General features: G+C 39.8%; 1 protein-coding gene across 2 annotated transcripts in view; it reads left to right on the top strand.

The window, feature by feature from the left end:
• The window catches only part of wdr35 (WD repeat domain 35), a 98869-nt gene that overhangs the window by 47413 nt on the left and 28762 nt on the right, over window positions 1-22694 (top strand). For both annotated transcript variants that reach the window (XM_063036502.1, XM_063036512.1), the window contains 6 exons: window positions 8198-8342; window positions 10021-10090; window positions 13634-13687; window positions 17255-17364; window positions 18011-18221; window positions 20824-20904. In XM_063036502.1, coding sequence (XP_062892572.1) covers window positions 8198-8342; window positions 10021-10090; window positions 13634-13687; window positions 17255-17364; window positions 18011-18221; window positions 20824-20904 — 671 coding nt within the window. The remainder of the gene's footprint in view (window positions 1-8197; window positions 8343-10020; window positions 10091-13633; window positions 13688-17254; window positions 17365-18010; window positions 18222-20823; window positions 20905-22694) is intronic.

Raw genomic sequence — 22694 nt, 5'->3', positions numbered from 1 at the left:
CTAAATTGTGTCAGTATCAAAAATAATAATGGTTTTAGATTTTGAGAAGAGGTCATAGTATACTAATTTGTATTTCAGCCCTGTAGAAGAGTAGCACTCATTCATTGTAGAGTATAGCACTATTGCTGATTGCACATGCTTAATAAACTTAAAAGTCAGCAATAGCTGGCTACCCTCATATTAACGGAAGAGCGGTGCCTAGCTCTTGGGCGATCCTGCTTATAGAGCTTTATTTTTATTTTGCCATCATACTGTGGGAATAGTATGTATATGTGATATATATTTTCATTCCATAAGAAAGAAAACTTAAGGCACATTTACATTTTTGGTGTAGTGAATACATTGTGCATCTGGAGAAGGAACACAACTTATTTTGGCCAATTATGGATAGAAATGTAGAAATATTAACTCTGAAATGAATGGTAATAAAGATGGTGATGTTTTTGCATTTGAAGGTGGAAACTTTTGGAGAACCAGTGGGCTCTCCTATGTTACTGACTCAGTAGAATTGTAAAGAACGAAAATTGCAAGGAGGTGAGGAACTGAGCAATCTGTTGTGAATACTCAAGGAAATGCTTTATTGATGGAAGTTTGTTTGATCAATGGAAGACTTTAGTATTTCCTGAAAATCAATCTACTTTGGGTATTTTTTCCTTGCTAAAATTCAGAGTTGTTTTTGCTGCTTTACTCTGCAGCAGTATTTCAAAGAATTTGCTAGGTGATAGTTGTATGTGTCATTTCCCAAACTTTGGTAGATTCTATCTATCATGACAGCAGAAGTAGAATTTTAGCATGATTAGGATTTTCTGTGTGTGAACTTAAATGGACATATCCGCTTTATTATGCTTCTGCTCAGTTGATATTGCCTGGTATTGATGAGGTACCTCTGGTTCTCCAGCAGCCAGAACTTTATTATTGAGCTGACAAGGAACTTGCCATCGATTTTTATTTATATATTACTTTCTAAATGTAATTGAACTTCAGTGGAAAATTAAGTACTGTTCTTATGAGATAGGATAGAATGGCATGGTGATGCAGCTTGTAGAGTCTGATCCTGGCTTCCCAGCGTTGCCTGTGTGGAGTCTTACTGTGACTGCATACATTTTCTCCTCTGTTCCAAAAGCATGCAGTTTGATAGGTATTGGCTACTGTATTTTGGCCTCTTATGTAGGTGAATGGTAGAACCTGGGGCAAATTAGTCAGAATATGGGAGAACAAAGTGGAAATAGTTTGGCTTAGTGCAAGGGTTCCCAATCTTTTTCATGCCATGAACCAATACCATTAAGCAAGGGGTCTGAGAACCCCACTTTGGAGACCCCTGGTTTAGTGTAAATGGGTGTTTGATGGTTGAATGTGGGCCAGAGGTTCTATTTCCATGCTCTTTGGCTCTGTGATTACCACATGTTTTGCCTGTATGTGGGTACTTCATTTAGAATATTTCACTTTAAAGTGCAAGTGCTAAAGCATATACAGCTGTAAAATTTAATGAAGGAGTGTGGCTATACGCAATAAAAATCTTCAATCTTTAAATGGGTCAATGACAATGTTAATGCACACCTGAACTAACAAAATTGGTAGTGATCCAGAATACCTAAGAAAAGTGTTTGACCTGGAACTTCCCTAAGTGGGATAAACTAGCCAAACACACACACAGTATTGTAAATTGAAACTTAAAAAAGTAACCGTACAACTTTTTTCACTGCCCTCCACTCTCTTCGCACCTATCCCGACCTTACTGCCAAACGCAAAGACAAAGAAGGTGCTGTTGTAGTGTGGCATGCTGAACTCTACCTTGCTAACTCTCATTCACCTCCTCATACCTACCCCTTGAAGAGGACCCTACTCTGGACCATCAGAAAACTCTCTCCGACACCACCAGTGACCTTATCAATTCACGCTGCTCACTTCTACCTCCTACCTGAGATCCAGAAACCAGACTGTCTTGGTCAGTCTGCTGTCTCTGCCTGCTCCTGTCCCACTGAACTCATATCCTCTTACCTCAATTTCATTCTATGACCCTTGGTTAAGCCCTTTCCAACCTAGGTCTGTGACATTCCTCATGTCCTCAGTCTCCTCAGTAACTTTCAACTCCCCAGCCCTGAATGCCTCAATTTCGCCATGGATGTTCACTTATATCATTCATCAAGAAGGCCTCAAAGCTCTCTGCTTCTTTCTTGACAAAAGAACCAACCAATCCCCCTCCACCACCACCCTCTTCCATCTGGCAGAACTGGTCCTCACCCTCAACAATTTTTCTTTCAACTCCTCCCACTTTCTCCAAACTCGAGGGGTAGCCATGGGCACCTGTATGGGCCCCAGTTATGCCTATCCCTTCTTTGGCTATGTAGAACAGTCCATGTTCGAAGCCTTTCTTGGTAATATTTCCCAACTCTTCCTCTGCTTCATTGATGATTGCATTAGTGCTACTTTATGCACCCATCCTGAACATGTTATTTTCATCAACTTTGCATCTAGCTTCCACCCTTCATAGAAACATAGAAACATAGAAAATAGGTGCAGGAGTAGGCCATTCAGCCCTTCGAGCCTGCACCGCCATTTATTATGATCATGGCTGATCCTCCAACTCAGAACCCCGCCCCAGCCTTCCCTCCATACCCCCTGACCCCCGTAGCCACAAGGGCCATATCTAACACCCTCTTAAATATAGCCAATGAACTGGCCTCAACTGTTTCCTGTGGCAGAGAATTCCACAGATTCACCACTCTCTGTGTGAAGAAGTTTTTCCTAATCTCGGTCCTAAAAGGCTTCCCCTCTATCCTCAAACTGTGGCCCCTCGTTCTGGACTTCCCCAACATCGGGAACAATCTTCCTGCATCTAGCCTGTCCAATCCCTTTAGGATCTTATACGTTTCAATCAGATCCCCCCTCAATCTTCTAAATTCCAACGAGTACAAGCCCAGTTCATCCAGTCTTTCTTCATATGAAAGTCCTGCCATCCCAGGAATCAATCTGGTGAACCTTCTTTGTACTCCCTCTATGGCAAAGTTGTCTTTCCTCAGATTAGGGGACCAAAACTGCACACAATACTCCAGGTGTGGTCTCACCAAGGCCTTGTACAACTGCAGTAGTACCTCCCTGCTCCTGTACTCGAATCCTCTTGCTATAAATGCCAGCATACCATTCGCCTTTTTCACCGCCTGCTGTACCTGCATGCCCACTTTCAATGACTGGTGTATAATGACACCCAGGTCTCATTGCACCTCCCCTTTTCCTAATCGGCCACCATTCAGATAATAATCTGTTTTCCTATTTTTGCCACCAAAGTGGATAACTTCACATTTATCCACATTAAATTGCATCTGCCATGAATTTGCCCACTCACCCAACCTATCCAAGTCACCCTGCATCCTCTTAGCATCCTCCTCACAGCTAACACTGCCACCCAGCTTCGTGTCATCCGCAAACTTGGAGATGCTGCATTTAATTCCCTCATCCAAGTCATTAATATATATTGTAAACAACTGGGGTCCTAGCACTGAGCCTTGCGGTACCCCACTAGTCACCGCCTGCCATTCTGAAAAGGTCCCGTTTATTTCCACTCTTTGCTTCCTGTCTGCTAACTAATTCTCCACCCACACCAATACCTTACCCCCAATACCGTGTGCTTTAAGTTTGCACACTAATCTCCTGTGTGAGACCTTGTCAAAAGCCTTTTGAAAATCCAAATATACCACATCCACTGGTTCTCCCCTATCCACTCTACTAGTTACATCCTCAAAAAATTCTATGAGATTCGTCAGACATGATTTTCCTTTCATAAATCCATGCTGACTTTGTCCGATGATTTCACCACTTTCCAAATGTGCTGTTATCACATCTTTGATAACTGACTCCAGCAGTTTCCCCACCACCGACGTTAGGCTAACCGGTCTATAATTCCCTGGTTTTTCTCTCCCTCCTTTTTTAAAAAGTGGGATTACATTAGCCACCCTCCAATCCTCAGGAACTAGTCCAGAATCTAACGAGTTTTGAAAAATTATCACTAATGCATCCACTATTTCTTGGGCTACTTCCTTAAGCACTCTGGGATGCAGACCATCTGGCCCTGGGGATTTATCTGCCTTTAATCCCTTCAATTTACCTAACACCACTTCCCTACTAACATGTATTTCGCTCAGTTCCTCCATCTCACTGGACCCTCTGTCCCCTACTATTTCTGGAAGATTATTTATGTCCTCCTTAGTGAAGACAGAACCAAAGTAATTATTCAATTGGTCTGCCATGTCCTTGCTCCCCATAATCAATTCACCTGTTTCTGTCTGCAGTACTTCCCTTGAATTCACCACATCTTAAACACCTCCCTTCCCTTTCTCGGTCTTTCTGAATCCATCTCTAGAGACAAATGGTCAACCAACATCCTTTATAAACCTATGGATTCCCACAGTTATTTTGACTGTATCTCTTGCCTTTTCTCAGTTCTTTTGCCTCTGCGCATCTGTTCCCAGGCCATGGCTCTGGAACATCCACCATCTCCAAAGAGATCCTATTATTAAACATATCTTTACCTCTTCCCCTCCCCCCCCCCAACTTTCCACATAGATCCTTCCCCCATTAATCTCTCTCCAAGCTCTTATCCCTGCAAGTGGCTTAAGTACTTCACCTGCCCATATACCTCCTCCCTCACCTCCATTCAGGACCCCAAACAGTCCTTCCAGGTGAGACAACACTTCACCTGCAAATCTGTTGGGCTTATCTGTTGTGTCCAGTGCTCCCAATGTGGCCTCCTCTACATTGGTGAGACCATTGAAACGTATAAATCTACAGCACATTACAGGCCCTTTGGCCCACAATGTTGTGCCGACCATGTAACCCACTCTAGAAACTGCCTAGAATTTCCCTACTGCATGGCCCTTTATTTTTCCAAGCTCCATGTACCTATCTAAGAGTTTCTTAAAAGACTCTATTGTATCTGCCTTTACCACCTTTGCTGGAAGTGCATTCCATGCACCCACCACTCTGTGTGGAAAAACTTACCCCTGATATCCCCTCAGTACCTGCTTCCAAGCACCTTAAAACTGTGCCCCTTCATGTTAGCCATTTCAGCCCTGGGAAAAGCCTCTGACTACCCACATGATCAATGCCTCTCATCATCTTATACACCTCTATCAGGTCACCTCTCATCCACTGTCACTCCAAGGAGAAAAGGCCAAGTACACTCAACCTATACTCATAAGGCATGCTCGATAATCCAGGCAACATCTTCGTAAATCTCCTCTGCACTCTTTTCTATAGTATCCACATCCTTCTTGTAGTTAGGTGACCAGAACTGCATAGTACTCCCAAGTGGGGTCTGACCAAGGTCTTATATAGCTGTAACATTACCTCACGACTCTTGAACTCAATCCCACAGTTGATGAATGTGAATATACCATACGCCTTCTTAACAACATTGTCAACCTGCGCAGCAGCTTTGAGTGTCCTATGGATCTCGTTGATCCTCCACACTGCCAATAATCTTCTGTCTTCAAATTTGACTTATCAAAGTGACCACTTACCTATTGAAATGAAGAGTCGTAAATTGGGGGACTGCTTTGTCAAGCACCTCCACTCCATCATGTGGAAATTGTACAGTTAAACACGAACAGAACTTACTGGTCACCAAACATTTTAATTCGGATTCCCGCTCCTTTTCTGACATGTGCCAAAATGAGGCAACCCTCAGAGTGGAAGAGCAACACCTTATATTCCTTCTGGGTAGCCTCCAACCTGATGACATGAATATAGATTCCTCCTTCCACATCTTAGTATGTTAACTTAGGGCCCCCTATGTGTACACATTTTTTTTCTCGATGTCTCTTGCACACTCGTCCCTGAATCCAATCTGACTGAATACTGAATTAAACCAATCTGCTGTTTATTAGAAACAGAATAACTGGTTTATGTCAAATCAAGTTTAATTGTCATTCAAACCATACATGGATGCAGCCTAATGAGACAGTGTTCCTCTGGGGCCAAGGAGCAAAAATGATTTAGGATATACATATATTAACTGCATTTCATTACTTATGAAGTCTCTATTATCCGTTACTATAGTTGCAGACATTGTGCAGAATGGATGTCCCAGCTGGGGTATTTTGTGTAGGACTTAAACCAGAATAGAAAGAGAATAAGTAGGAAGAGAGAAATGAGGACAGAAATGAAAGAAAGAACAGTGAAATGAAAGGGCAGGAAACAGGGTAATGGAGGGTTAGGGGCAAATAGGATCACAGAAAGAATTTAAAGTAAGGTAGTCAAAAGTGGCCAAAAGCCTTTCTAAAGACTTGGTATCTTAATGTAGATAATTGGCACAAATAAATATGATTGAATATGATCTGATTGCCATCATAGAGATGGCGATCAAGGAAAGGAAATTAATTTTTAGGGATTTTTGATTTGCAAGGACATGAAGGAAAAGATTGGTATTGTAAAAGAGAAATTAAATAATTACAGATGTAAGAAATGACCTAGACTCTGAGAAATCCCTCTTTTTGGAGGTAACATATTGGCATGGATAGAGTTTTGGCTCATAGAAAGCAATGTTAGGGAAAAGGGCAAGCACTTTCAGGTTGGCAGCCTTTCATCAGTGGAGTATCACAGGGATCAATCCTGGAGCTGCAACTATTGGAGGAAAGGAAGAAAATGTGTTAGTCAGATTTGTGAATGTTATTAAGATAATAGGAAGGCAAGTTGCAAGAAGGATGCAAACAGATTGCACATCTAGTGAGAGGTGAAGCAATTGAGCAAAATGTTTGCAAACAGAACATAATGTTGGAAAATGTAAAGTCCTTTATTTAGGAATGAATAAACAATAAGTACAATATTTAAATGGAGGCAAATTGCAAAAAACTACGGCACCTGCGGAGGGAGCCGGGGGGGGGGGGGGGTTCCCTGTGCATAAATCACAAGGCCAGTACACAAGTACAGCAGTTAAAGTACAAGGGAAATGAAATATTGGCCCTTATTTCAAGGGGTTTGGAGTATAAAAATTGAGAAGCTTGCAATGTACAAGGAACTAGCGAAACTACTTGTAGAGTGTTGTGAACTATTTTGGTCTACTTGAGAAGAAATATCATGTCATTGGATGATCATGAGTACTGAGATATTGTCTTATAAGGAAAACTTAAATAGGTTGGGACTCTCAATTGCCTCCAAGGAGTGAGAGGTGATTTTATTGAAATACAAGATTCTTAAGGGACTAGCAAGAATAAATTCCGAGAGGATGTTTCTTCTCTTGAAGTCCAGAATTGAATTGCTAGTTTCAAAATAAAAGAGTATACATTGAAAACTGGAAATAAAAATTTCCTTTTTTTTCAGTTGGTTGTGAGAGTTGGTAACTCCTTATCACTGAGATCTGAGGGACAGAATCTTGGGTGTGTTTAAGACCAGGGTCTCTAATCAATTTAGGAATTGAGGGTTATGAAGAAAAGGTAAGCAAGTGAACTTGATGGACATCAGATCAACCATGATGGTATTAAATGGGCGAACATGTTTGAGAACTCAATGATCTATCCCTGTTCCTACATTTTATACTCTTATGGTCTTTAATGACATAAGATTCTTAACTTTGAGTTAGCATGTTGCTTCTCATGTCATGGTTTAGTGTACCTTTTAAGTTTTAGTACCAGATGGTAATTGAATTTGTAGTTATGTTTTCCATTGCATACTACCTTTTTAGATGAAAAATTACTTCAAAAAGGTCATTGTGGCTTCTTGTGGTATGTAGGTTAAACTTTTGATCAACCAGGAGTTGAATACACATCTTCCTTAAGATAGCAGTTTATAGTAGTTACCCACATTTTAGCCTCTAAACATGGGGCATTCTAACTTTGCCAGTTTTGTGTTTTCCACAGATATGTTGTGAACTCTCAACCCTGAATCTAAATTGAGTACACAATCAAATAAGCATATTACTTTAGAATATATTATTCTAATATTTTGTTATAGACTGTGATGGACAGAGTGACAGTAAGGACTGATGAAGAAATGTAGTTCTGTGAAATATCTTCCAAATGTGTTCTGCAAGGAAAAGTTGAGGAATGGTGTGGGTAGAGAAATAGTGTATTTTATTAAAAGTTTTTCTATGTTTACGATTAAGCAACAGATGCACTGCCATTACTGTATCTGATTTTAAGTGGTATTGTGTCATGTTTATTATTCATCTTTTAAGAATATTAAATTTATATTACTCTTGTTACAGACCCCTTGTATGTAACCATGACAAAAACACATGTAATTGTGGCCTCTAAAGAAGCTTTCTACATTTGGCAATATCGTGTAGCGAAGAAACTCACAGCAATGGAAATCAACCAGGTGGCCCCAACAAGGAAGGAGGGCAGAGAAAGGTTAGCATTAAAAGTTATTTGAGATATAACAAGTTTGGACTTGGCAGCACAGACATAATGCAATAAAAATGTGACTGTGTAAGGAAAGAGTCAAATTTGCCAGAACTTGTATTTGATTCCTGTCCTGTATATGCAAAAAATTTGTGATACAAAATCGTGTTTACTTAGTCAAAATGGTGTGAGGTAGGAATGTTTTGAGAAAGTAAGAGTACTGGTCTATAGCCTTGAGAGTACATAATGTTTGTCTGGGAAAGGAAGATGATGTGCAGGTACAGGTACCATCTGATACCATATCATGGGAAAATGCTAAGGTAAAGGTTTTAAAGGTATAAGGGTGCAGGGTTATTCTCGATTTAGGCTGGAGTCGTGACCAGACTGATGGGGGAAGGGGTGGGGGGGGGGGAGAGGGAGAGGTATTTTCTCCAGTCTTGTGCGTGTTGTTGGGACCCTTGTTATTTGTTATTTATATAAATGATTTGGATGGGAGTGTACAAGGCGATACATTTGCAGATGCACAATAACATTTTTTGACAGTTAGAAAGGTTATATATTATACGAAGATCAGTTAAAGAAGTGGGCTAAGGAGTGGCATATAGATTTCAGTGCAGATAGTGTGAGGTGATGCATTTTGGTAAGTCAAACCAGTAGAGGATATATGAATGATAGGACATTAGTGAGTGTAATGGAACAGAATGACCGAGGAGCACAAGTGCAAAGTTCACTGAAAGTGGCATTAAGGTAAAAATGGTGGTGAAAAAAGCATTTAGCATGTTGTCCTTCATCAGAGCATTTAGTATAAGAACTGGGCCATTATGTTACAGTTGTATAAGCTGTTGGTGAGGCTGCACTTGGAGTACTGTGTACAGTTTTGGTCACTGTCATAGGAAAGATGTGGAGAGAGTGCAGAAAAGGTTTGTGAGGATTTTTCCAGGACTAGACTGATTTATAGGGAGAAATTTTCCAGGCTTGGTCTTTATTCCTCGGAACTTAGGAGAATGAGGAGCAACCTTCTTGAAAGGTTTAAAATTACAAGAGCCATAGATGAGGGGGACAGTAACAATCTTTTCTCAGGATAGGTGAGTCCAAAATGAGTGGTAATTGATTTAGGGTGAGAGAGGAAAGATTCAAAAGGGATCTGAGGGCAATTTTTACCACCCAGCTCATGACAAGTAGTTGCAATGAACTGCCAGATGTAGTGTTTGACATACAATAGTATTATTTAAGAAACACTTGGATATAAACATGGAGGGGCAAGGCTGAGAGGAATATGGGCCAAAAGCAGGAGATTGGACTAACTGGGTGAGCACGGTGTTCAGCACGGACAGGTTGGGCTGATGGGCCTGTGTGTGTGCTGTTTTCTTCTATGACTGACAAAAATTAACTCTATTTGAACTTCTGTCATCATCTTTATTAATGGATAAGTATCTTTAGTTATAAATAACTTGGATACTTGTATCGAAATTGTACAAAGTAAAGTACAAAGTAAAAATTTATTATCAGACTACATACTTGTCACCACATACAACCCTGAGAATCTTTTACTGCTGGCATACTTAGATCTATACAACAGAAACTGTAAATGGTAAATAAACTGCAAATACAGATATAAATAAATAGTTTGTATTAATGCATTTTTGAACTAATTTTGTAACAGAAATTTGTTTATCTCTTCTGATAGAATTTATCACATTGATGATGAGACACCAATTACAGGAGATGGAAGCCTAGATTTCAGTCGGGCTTTTTCTGTAAGTGTCTCTTTTTAATTTGCTATAGAAATGATGCACCCTTTTTGGGTTATTATTTTTGTTTAGAAGCAGTAAAATGGCAAAAGCAATTCTAGGGAAGTATTACAACTGTAGTCTTCATTGGACAGAAGTGCACAATGGGATGGCAGAATAACCGTAAAGCAAAATTGTGAAATGTGTCCCTATTCCATATTTACAAACCACTCTGCATCTTGGTCTTCGATTTATTGTGAGGCCTACCTTTTTCCTATCTTCCAAAGCAACCTTCTTGGTTGTCACATTCACCAGGCTCAGATCAAACTGCAAGCTTGATTTAAATGTATTTATTTTATTTATTGATTTACAGCGCGGAATAGGCCCTTCTGGCCTTTTGTGCCGTGTCACCAAGCAACCTCCAATTTAATCCTAGCTTAATCACGGGACAATTTACAATGACCAATTAATCTACCAATTGGCACGTCTTTGGACTGTGGGAGGAAACTGGAGCACCTGGAGGAAACCCATGCTGTCACGGGGAGAATGTACAAACTCCTTGCAGACTGTGGTGGGAATTGAACCCTGGGTTGCTGGTACTGTAAAGCGTTGTGCTAACCAATAGCTAATATATCTGACAATTATTTGGACTCAAGAACCTCAGAGATTCCAGCAAGTTTGTGTTTTTAATAGTGCACCTTGTTAGACCATGAAAGCACAAGTACTTTCCTCCCATTCTTCAGAAAGTCTTTGGGTTCCTTTTCTATTGGCTGTACTCTTTCCTAATTGCTATGATCAGTGACCAGCCTCCCAAGCCTCTGCACTTTGCCTCATCCCTATTGACATTGCTGCTGTCTTCCTCCACTGAGCTCTTTTATAAAATTACCCCTTAATATTAATGATCAGCTAGGCTCAGAGAATCTATTTACTAACAAGAACCTTTATTGTCTCAACTAAAAAGCATGTGAATTTATACAACTGAGAACTTGCGTACACATATACTAGGTTTCCCTGACCTTCCATGAACGAAGAATAGAAATGGTAATGCTCTGAAAAAGGAGTCTACACTGGCCAAGCGTTCCTTGTTGTCCTGGTGTGATCTCCATGTTTCCTACATAGGGTCCTCCACATCTTCAGTAGTTGGTCTCCACAGAGTTGTTGCTACCTGTGCTCCCAAAATCCTCCATTCTTTTTTCTTTTCCTTTTCAGATCAATCTATGATGTTTCAATTTTGTTGGCTCAAGATAATCTGACTGACCTGTGTCAGTTATCATTGGATGTAACACAGAACTACAAGCAGTATTGCTTTATGGCCTTTTCTCTATCCTCGTGTCCTAGGTGATTACCTTCATTTTTGTTCAAACCAGTCTAACCAGGTCACCCAAATACTGGGCCCAACTAACCAGATTACAGGCTGTTCCTCCTTTAAACCTGCTATTGTACATAATAAATAGCTTCTTATTTGAGAATAAGATGTAGCAGATCATTACCAGAAACTCCTTGTGTCCACATTCAGCAGCTCTGATTAAGTTATTCCAGGTCAAGAATCAATTCACCAAACAGTTCACAAAATGGCCCCCTCTAATCCTGCCATTACACGGCAAGAATAGGACTTTTGCCTTATCTGTTTCCACCACCCTTGTCTCATTCCTTTTCACTGATTTGTAGATTTTAGTTCTTTCTGGCCAACACCTCTAATATGCCAAATCTTAATCTCGTCCCTTGTGTTGCCAATCTGAGCACCCAGCCATCTTGAATCTATCCTTCAGATTGCTATGGGCCATTATACTCTGCTTCCAATATTCAGTTCCATTGATTTGATTGAAACTGAACATCAGAAAGAAATAGGGCATTTAAAGCAAATACAGTGCTCATTTAACTCGTGTGGCAATGCATGAATTTCTACTCCTTGTTACCTGTTCTGTATCCCTCTTAATGGCTGACAGGGAACACAAATTAAAATTACATGTATACTGATTTTATGTGGTACAAGGCAACTTGTACAGTTGGAAACCAAATAACAAATATTAGTGTGCTCTATATTTTTCATATTGTAAAGATGTACTAAGGACAATTGTTAGAAAGCATTATGCAGTCAAGCAACGGAAGGCACACTTTATTTATTTGTTGATACAACATGGAACAGGCCCTTCCAGCCCAACAAGACACACCACCCAGCAACCTACCTACTTAACCCAAGCCTATTCACAGGACAATTTATGACGACCAGTTAACCTACTAACCAGTATGTCTTTGGAATGTGGGAGGAAACCCACATGGTCATGGGGAGAATGTGCAAACTCCTTACAGACAGCGTTGGAGTTGAACATTGAACTCTTACGGCCAGAGATGTAATAGCATAGCGTTAACTGCTACTCTACTGAGGCATTTCTCTTTCTATAGTCGATGCTGGACTGACTGAATTCAAAGTCAGTTGTATCATCATATGCACAATTACATGTATGCACAATTATAATGAAAACTTTCCAGCAGTATCATGGGCACATAGCACTAGATACAAAAAAAAACACAATTAGAACAACAAAATAACATTGTCTATTTCAGTGCAATGTAATCAAAGTGGTCATAATGTTGCTAACTGTAATGATTAGGGTTTAGTCGTTTGGTTCAAGAACGGAATGTTGAAGAGAATTAGCTGTTCTTGAACGTGGTGGTGTGGGACTTCTGGCTTCTGTATCTCCTTCCTGATGGCAGCTGTGAAAAGGTGACATGGCCAGGATGGTGGGGATCTTTGATAATAGATGTTGGTTTCTTGACGCAACATGGCTTGGAGATACTGCTGATGGTCAGGAGGAATGTGCCCGTGATGTACTGGGCAGCGTCCACTACTCTGCAGCATTTTTACTTAACACATTCCCTAAGATCAGATTCATTCCTTGCTGTTTCCATGCTTAGCAGAGTTAGATTTGCATTGTCTTTCAGCATCTATCTGTGGGCTGCTTTGTCCTTTAATCAGGAGTACAGTCTCAATTTTATCAGCACCCCTTTCATAGATTGTAGCCAGCTTTTGCTTAACTTCTCAAATTTTTTTACTCTTTGATTTATGTCTTCTTGGGCTCATTTATCCCTGCAAACTGAATTATGAATATAGTTTTAGCTTTTATTAAGGAAATTAATATTTTTTTTGCTTCTGGTGTTTAAAATCTGGCTTGATTTTGAAGTTTATACATTACTGGTGAACTCTATGTTGCATTCGTGTAGGGCATAGAAATTCGCACTTATGGAATTTATAAAACACTGTCCAAAACTTTGAGATACTATTATGGAATTTATGGTGGAGGGGAATAAATAAATAAACATTTTTTTCCCCACTCTCATTTCTTGAGATGCATGGATGCACATTAAGGATAACTGCATATAATTTTAGGAACACAACCCCCCCCCCAACTATAATATGGGGTGGGGGAATTACTGCTATTAATCATCTGAATCTAAAGTGGGCCAACATATATTTAGGGAAGTATGGAACATTCAATATTAGCAGTATATGCTCTATCTATCTGAAATCATGATATAAAATCTTTAATTTTGCATTGTTCTTTCCCCTAGGCAACAAAGGATCCAATATGTTGTATCACTGCATCTGATAAGATACTGATCATGGTGACTACAATTTTCTTATTTAGCTTGAAAGAATCTGTTCAAATTAAGAATAATTAATGTGTTATAACATGCTGAATGGCCTAATCCCTATTATCCATCGCTATATGAGTAAAGTTTAACTGGTTCAAGTTTATAAATCTGGTAATCAATACATTTCAGGTGGTGAATAGTTAATCAGCCTACTAAAGCATCAGTCAGAAATTCTCCTGGCTAGATATGTACATGTTTGGGAGGGAAGTTCCTTAGGTGACAAACATACACAGGCCACAATAAAGGTAGAGAAAGTTTACAGGTGACCCCGCTTTTCGAATGTTCGCTTTACGAAACATCACTGTTACGAAAGACCTACATTAGTACCGTTTTCGCTAACAGAAGGTGTTTTCACTGTTATGAAAAAATCAGCGCACGATAAAAGGCAGCGCACCGCGCGCCCCGAGCAGCCGCTCTTCCCCGGATTCGGAACTGCAATCTCGCCAGCATTGCTTAAACACGTGCCTGTGAGCAGCCGTTTGCAAGTTGAGTTCTATGGTATCGGAAAAGCCTGAAAGAGCTCGTAAGGGTGTTACACTTAGCGTAAAACTAGACATAATTAAGTGTTTTGATCGTGGTGAACGAAGTAAGGACTAAGTGAGTTTGGCTTGTGGAAGCTGACGAAGATGATGTTGAAGAGGTTTTGGCATCCCATGACCAAGAATTGATAGATGAAGAGCTGATGCATTTGGAAGAGGAAAAGATAACAATCGAAACCGAATGAGTAATGATAAAGTACGACTTTAATTTTGAAAGGGTAGAGGATATTTGCAGGATGGTTTGAGTGCTTACAAAGAACTGTATGATAGAAAAATGCGCGAGGCTTAGCAGACAAGCAAGCCTTCCACATTAGCCACAGCAGACGACGAACCTCGACCTTCGACATCGAGGCGGGCAGTCATAGAAGAAGATGAGCTGTCTGCTGTAATGGAAACAGATAATGAGATGACACCCCAGTGTCCCACCGTCCCAACACCCAGGCCGCGGACAGAAACCGATTCGCGGAGAATGCAGCAGTAGCCGGGAGACACACAGCACGTCTTTAAGAAAAAAGCTGAAATAAACATACTAATTAATTAGGTGCCGCCCGACACCTAATTGTCGGCCCAGATCAGAGGTGATGCAATCAGCAATTAGCACTGATCTGGGCCAACAATTATGTGCCGTGCGGCACCTAATTAATTAGCCTGTTTATTTCGGCTTTTTTCTTAAAGATGTGCTGTGTGCCTCCCGGCTACCGCTGTACCCCTGCATGCTTTGTGGATTGGTATCGGGTCGCTGCCTGGAGGCTGGGGGTCACTGCACCACCCAAACTCCGACGACTCAGTCTAACGCACCACCATCAGTGTGCTCCGGTAAGTGATAATACACTGCACGTACATTATTTCTACTTTATATCGGCTGTGTATTTTTACATGTTATTTGGTATGATTTGGCAGCTTCATAGTTTAAAGGTTACTGGAGAGCGCTTGTGCCGTGTTTTTGCCGACGGCGCTTGTGTGAGATTTTCGCTACGGAGAACAGTTCAGGCAATGATTGTGGAAAAGTATTTCTACTTTATATAAGCTGTGTATTTATCATATAATTCCTGCTTTTACTATATGTTACTGTTATTTTAGGTTTTATGTGTTATTTGGCATGATTTGGTAGGTTATTTTTGGGTCTGCGAACGCTCACAAAATTTTCCCATATAAATAAATGGTAATCGCTTCTTTGCTTTACGACATTCCGGCTTACGAACCGTTTCATAGGAACACTCTACCTTCGGATGGCGGGGGTAACCTGTATTAGATTATAGAGTCCTATGCTACTTGCAGAGCATTTTGCAATTCTCCCAGCACATTCTTAATTCAAATGTTACACGTTTCTTATTGACAGGGAAACTGTTATACCACCGGGATGTGGAGGTAGCACACTATATTTGTTATTCTTTAAAAAAAAAGTTTTTTTGCTGGCATTGTATTTGCAGCATTTCAGGACTTCTAACTGTACTTCATTGGTGGTTCACAGAAAGGTATATCAAATCAGTCCCTTGACAATAATAATACAAGTTGACGTATTTTTCCCAGAAGCTTAATAACTTCGAAATATCTTCTAGGTACTTTGTTTAACCTACTCTCCAGTCCCTATCATAAAATATCCCCCTTTTAAAGTATACAAGATGAAGAAAAATGAATTATCTGCAACATTCTTAGACAATTAAGCAACTGCTGCACACCAAGATCCATTTACAAAACCTGCTGAAGAACTCAGCTGTGCCTTGCTGGAGATACCCACGAGTTTAATCTTTTAAGCTTATTATTACTTGCATGATTATTTATGCATGTTGCAGTAATGGGTGGGGATTGCAGTCATGTTTAGTGATTTTTTTAAAGAAATTATTAAGTGAAAGCTGAATGAAGCGCTTCCTTTAAAATGTTACGTTTGGAATCTAATGCATTTAGAAATTGCTTTTAATAAAATTGGTACTCTGAAGTAGGGTTCACAGTACTACAGAACTTTACATTTCTAAATGGAAAATTGACTTCACTGATACCAGTTTTCCAGTAAAGGCAATAGAGATGTTATTAGGTAAATCCCTCTCCGCAAACTTTGAATATGCTGTTAACAACCCAGTGTGAAGCATTGATTTAAAAAAACTGGTAGCTCAGTTGATTTCCCTGCAAATTATAAATAATTCATCCACTCAAATACATCTTTGCTGAATACTTTATAACTATGCAATTATTTGTTTCCTTTTTGACCGAATACTGGAAAGATTGGTGAAAAAGAGACAGTTGAATGCTTGGGTCCAGAAAGATTGGAAGGAAGGACAGTAGTTAGCAGTTATTTTACTTGCATCAAAAAAGGTGATTTATCAGTATGGAGTACTGAAAAAAAGAGGTATTTTCACGTGAAGCCGAATATTATTGAACCGGGTAAAATTTGATCAAAAGTGGTGCTTGCATTTTCACTTGCTGTGAAATAGATCAAACAATACCTTTTATAAAAGCCATAATTTAAAAATCTATAAAAACTTGAAGGGCTTACCTAATGGTATCTCTGTTCATTAGAGCTAGACAATCTGATCCAGTTATGATTAAGTTACCATCTTGAGGGAGTTCTTTAGTTATGTTCCTGTCTCAGGATTTGCTTTCACAGAATTAACACAATTATTAGCAAGCTCTGAACTGTGTAAAAGCCAGGCAGCAGGGGCTTATGCCAAACATATTAGAGTGGGATGCTGCTGAACATATTTTTAGTTATAATTATAACTCATTCTGTGTTAACAGTCCCTTCAAATTTGACCCATAAGGGAAATACACTGTATTACCAAGAAGATCTTTTCTCATCATGTGCTCATTCTCAGAATATTTAAAGCACAAACTCTTCAGTTCTTCTTTATTTCTTGTTACATGGACCCTAGGTAGAGTGGTTACAAAGTATTATTTAGGGACTGGAATTGAAAACTAAATACCTGCTACAGAGAATTTTGAAGATGAATTTGCTTTAAACAGTTGTGTACAGAATGAGTTACACTGATTTATATTTTTCCAGGGTCGTGAATCAGGAAGAATTCAGAAATATAGTTTACCAAATGTTAGCTTGCTCCAGAAGTACGAGTTGAACTGCAGGAGTTATCAGTTATCATTGAACTGTAATTCCAGGTGAGTTTCTCAAACAATAATGAAGGGTGAAGTTCAGTCTTACTTTACAGGAAAGTCGTTTTGAGTAAATAGACTCTTATGTTGAACAGTGTAAATTAGATCACAGAAATAATATCCAGCAAAAATGTACTGCTTGTTGCTGGATGCCATTACACAGATCAGAGGTCCTTCATGCTTTATGGGACAGGGACATGGAGAAACCAAGAATGATAAGGTCAAATGCATTATTAACCACTAAGTACCTAAGTTTAGGTTGTAATTTAGTTATTGCGCAAATTGTATGCAAGTTGTTAATTACAGTTTTTGTTATTGAATAGTCCTGAATTTTGTTTGAATTCTTTTTGATGTAATTTTGTTTCCACATTGAATAGAATTCAATGAACAATGTTCAAACACAATTTTTTTGTTTAAAAGTAAAATTGCCATGTAATTCAACTTCCATCATCTTCCATTTTAACTTTGTTCCTCAGGATATTTTATTTTGCTCAAAAGGTGCAAAAAGTAACTTCGGTAATTTTAGTATAGATGTATCCAACTACATTGGTTACATCAAATGCTTAATTTAAAATTTACCAATATTGTAGTTAATATAGACAATTGAATTGCATTCAATGGTAGTACTAATGAAAAACTTGTATCTATCCAGCCGCCTTGCCATCATTGATATTTCAGGCATTTTGACGTTTTTTGACCTTGAAGCAAGAAGAATGGACAGTACAGGACAGCAGATAGTGGGTGAACAGCTGAAATTTGAGCGGAAGGATGTTTGGGATATGAAGTGGGCAAATGACAACCCAGATTTGTTTGCCATGATGGAGAAGACCAGAATGTATGTTTTCAGGAACTTGGACCCTGAGGTAAGGCTTTTATATAAATTAGTTTTTACATTTCTTAAATTAAAACTGCGGTGAGATTTGAGAAAACCAAAACAAAATGTGTGAAAGATCCGTTGGATATGGTGGGCATCCATGAAGAGAAGATGGGAGTTATTGTTCTAGATATGATAAAATGTAAGCTTTTAGTTTTGAAAAGTTCCAGAAAAGATATGAAAATCTGAAGGAGTGAGTGATGGTGAAGTGGGTTGAAATCGAAGTATGCGTAACTTTTTATAAACAAAAAAGCAGAGTGCAGCTAACTAAAAGTATGAGGGGAGCAAAAATCAGGAGAACGTCAGGATGGAATACAGTGTTGGGAAGTGCATGGTTATGCACGTTGGTAGAAGTAATAAAAGTGTAGCCTATTTTCTAAACAGAGAGAAAATTCAAAAATCCGAGCTGCAAAGGGACTTGGGAGTCCTCATGCAGGATTCCCTAAAGGTTAACTTTGAGGTTAAAGTCTGGTGAGGAAGACAATGCAACGTTAGCATTCATTTTGAGAGGACTAGAATATGAAAACAGGGATGTAGTACTGCAGCCCTATAAGGCACTGATGAGACCTCACTTGAAGTATTGTGAGCAGTTTTGGGCCCATTGTCTAAGAAAGGATGTGCTGACATTGTTGAGGGGTCCAAGGAGGTTCACAATAATTGTTCTATAATAAAAGGCTTATCCTGTGAGGAGTGCTTGATGGCTCTGGGCCTGTACTCACTAGAATTTATGAGAATGAGGGGGGAATCTCACTGAAACCTATTGAATGTTGAAAGTACTAGATAGACTGGATGTGGAGAGAATGAACCCCATAATCAGTTAGTCCAAGATCAGAGGGTGCAGCTTCAGAATGGAGGGATGACAATTTAGAATGGAGAAGAAGAGGAATTTCTTTAGCCTAAGGATGTGTAGGCAGCTGTGTAGGCCAGGTCACTGGTGTATTTAAGTGGAGTCTGATAGGTTCTTGATTAGTCAGGGGGTGAAAGTAGGAGAATGTGGTTAAGAGGGAAGTGAATCAGCTATGATGAAATGGTAGACGAGATGGGCCGAAAGGCATAATTCTGCTCCTGTGTTTTATGGTCTTATAAGCAACCATCCAACCCTAAATAACTAATTGCCTAGTCACAATGGAAGCACTTACTCCTATAGGGATTGTAGAAACTAGTATTTGACGGCAAAGCAACCAAAAAGAACAAATTGCTGTCCATTGAGATTAAGGATTTGTGAAGTTGCTGATTTAAAATAATGCGTCATTGTTGTTTGTGCCATCATTGATCTTTAATGAAGCAGTGCAGAAGGGCAAAGATCGATATATTTCTGAAAAGCATCATTTTTGGCCCAGATGTTGTAGGCAGAAGGGCTTTTTCTTGTTTGTTTCTATGTTGTATGGAAAGGTTTGGATGGAACAGGCAAACGGCATAATGGAATTTGGAATCACAATTTTGGATATTGTAAGTGTTCAACAAAAGAACAGCAGAGAGCAGTAAATATTTATTCATGCATTTCATAAGTTGCTGTTTAAGATAATGCTTCACTTAAAAGCAGCACTTAATGTTCCTAATAGAAATGTGGCAGTCACCCATATGTCTCTCCTATAGAAAATGGACAGGGAAATAAGGAAGCATTGAATCTGTAGTTAGGTCCTTTGGTCAAACTCGTCCAAGCCGGCAAGCTAGTACACCTGCCCATATTTGCCCTATAGGCCCTTAAGCTGCTCCCACCTATGTACTTGTCTAAATGGCTTTTAAACATTGCTAATGTGCCTGCCTCTACCAGGGTGGTGAAGAAGACATTTGAGCATGCTGGCCTTTGTCAGTCAGGGCGTTGAATTTAGAAGGAGGCACAATATGTTGGGAAGTGTATGGTTATGCACCTTGGTAGAAGCTGCATTATGTTGCAGTTGTATCAGTCATTGATGAGGCTGTACTTGGAGTATTGTATACATTTTTGGGCTCCTTGTTGTAGGAAGGACATTGTCAAGCTGGGGAGGATGCGGAGAGATTTACGAGGTTGCTGCCTGGACTAGAGATCCTGATTTATAGGAAGAAGTTGGCCACACTGGATCTTTATTCCCTGAAGTGCAGGAAGAAGAAGAGTATGGATAAGTTGTGCGGTCATAGCGTGTTCCCTGGGACTGGGGAGTCCAAAATAAAAGGGCATAGATGCAAGATAAGAGGGGAGAAACTTAAGAGACCTGAGTGGTAACTTCTTTACACAGACAGTAGTGTGTACTTGGTTTAATTGCTAGAGGAAGTCATTGAGCTGGGTAAATTTAAGAGACATTTGGGTGGGTACATGCAGGAAAGGGACTTTGAGGGTTATGGGGCTAATGCAGGCTAGCAAGGAATATGTGGTTAGCATGGACTATTTGGGCCAAATGGCCTGTTTCCAACTTGACTAACATGTTAGTTGGCTGATCTTTATGATTATGCTGCTTTTGGAATGCAATTTTTGATACATTTGGTAAAGGATCAAAAATGATGTTAGTAATTACTTGCAAGGTATAGCAGGTTGTAGCTTAAAAAGAAGTTTTGAGCTCCTAGTGTTGTTTGATGTTTTAATACTTTTTTTTTTGTTCTATTCATTGTTATAGGAACCAATTCAAACATCTGGGTATATATGCAGTTTTGAAAATCTGGAAATCAAGTCTGTACTTTTGGATGAGATATTGAAGGTAATTTTCGATGAAATATTTATCGTGGATCAAGTAAATCCATTAGCATGACAGCGCAGTGGCTAGTGTAATGCTATTACAACGCCAACAATTGGGGTTCAATACCCGCCACTAACTATAAAAAGTTTATACGTTCTCCCCATACCCGCATGGGTTTCCTCCAGGTGCTCTGGTTTCCTTCCACATTCCAAAGACATATGATTAGTAAGTTAATTGGTCACATGGGTGCAATTGAGTGGCGTGGGCTCATTGTGGCAGAAAGGCCTGTTACCATGCTGTATCTATAAATAAAACTTATGAAATTTAACAGAATAATATGAATGAGGAATATGTTTTACAATATGTACTTGATGTTTTCACTTTCATTACTGATTTACTTAATATTCATCCATTACATCCTGCAACTAACATTAATCTGTGGCTTATTCTGTAAAATTGATGTGGATATTTTTGAATGCTTAACTTTGCAGGGAGTGTGCCTGAAACCCCAGCAAAATAGAGATTGATGGTCTTGGGTGGTGTGGGCAGAGCCATATTTAAGAGGGAGGGGAGAAAAAAGTGAGAGATTGAAGTGTGATAGATGAAGCTTGGGATGAGGTGGTACATGGTTACACCGAGAATCTGATTGAAGTAAAGTTCAAAAGGTATCCTTTTCAATTCCAAACATAAAATTTGATACCTCAAATTTTTAAACAAACCCATCCTTGATTTTAGCTTATCATATGGTTGGGGATGTTAAAATGAAGATTTTTGTACATAGGTATTGGGAGAGATGAATGTCCTCTTATTGTTTATTTCCAGTAGATTATCTTTATTATGATAGATCAAATGCTATTCCATTATTTGGCTGGTAGTCACAAGTGTGCAAACATACCTGGGAATATCAATAAATATAGTAAAAAAATGAAATTTAAGTAATAAAAGCAATTAAGTATAAACTGAACAAAACTAATTTAAACAATTAAACAAAACTGAATAAGATAGGTTCAGTCATCTCTTCCCATAGAGTTCACTGAGGCAACGAGCTCTTTATTAACTTTGCCTCCAACTTTCACCCTGCCCTCAAGTTTACCTGGTCCATTTCTGACACCTCCCTCCCCTTTCTAGATCTTTCTGTCTCTGGAGACAGCTTATCCACTGATGTCTATTATAAGCCTACTGACTCTCACAGCAATCTGGACTATTCCTCTTCTCACCCTGTCTCTTGCATAAACGCCATCCCCTTCTCACAATTCCTCCGTCTCCGCCGCATCTGCTCTCAGGATGAGGCTTTTCATTCTAGGACGAGGGAGATGTCTTCCTTTTTTAAAGAAAGGGGCTTCCCTTCAACCACTATCAACTCTGCTCTTAAACGCATCTCCCCCGTTTCACGTACATCTGCTCTCACTCCATCCTCCCACCACCCCACTAGGAATAGGGTTCCCCTGGTCCTCACCTACCACCCTACCAGCCTCCGGGTCCAACATATTATTCTCCGTAACTTCCGCCACCTCCAACGGGATCCCTCCACTAAGCACATCTTTCCCGCACCCCCCCCCGCATTCCGCAGGGATCGCTCCCTACGCGACTCCCTTGTCCATTCGTCCCCCACATCCCTCCCCACTGATCTCCCTCCTGGCACTTATCCGTGTAAGTGGAACAAGTGCTACACATGCCCTTACACTTCCTCCCTTACCACCATTCAGGGCCCCAAACAGTCCTTCCAGGTGAGGCAACACTTCACCTGTGAGTCGGCTGGGGTGATATACTGCGTCCGGTGCTCCCGAAGTGGCCTTTTATATATTGGTGAG

The sequence above is a fragment of the Mobula hypostoma genome, chromosome 2, assembly GCF_963921235.1.
Source record: "Mobula hypostoma chromosome 2, sMobHyp1.1, whole genome shotgun sequence".
Taxonomy (NCBI): Eukaryota; Metazoa; Chordata; class Chondrichthyes; order Myliobatiformes; family Myliobatidae; genus Mobula; species Mobula hypostoma.
This window is presented reverse-complemented; position numbering and strand designations above follow the sequence as displayed.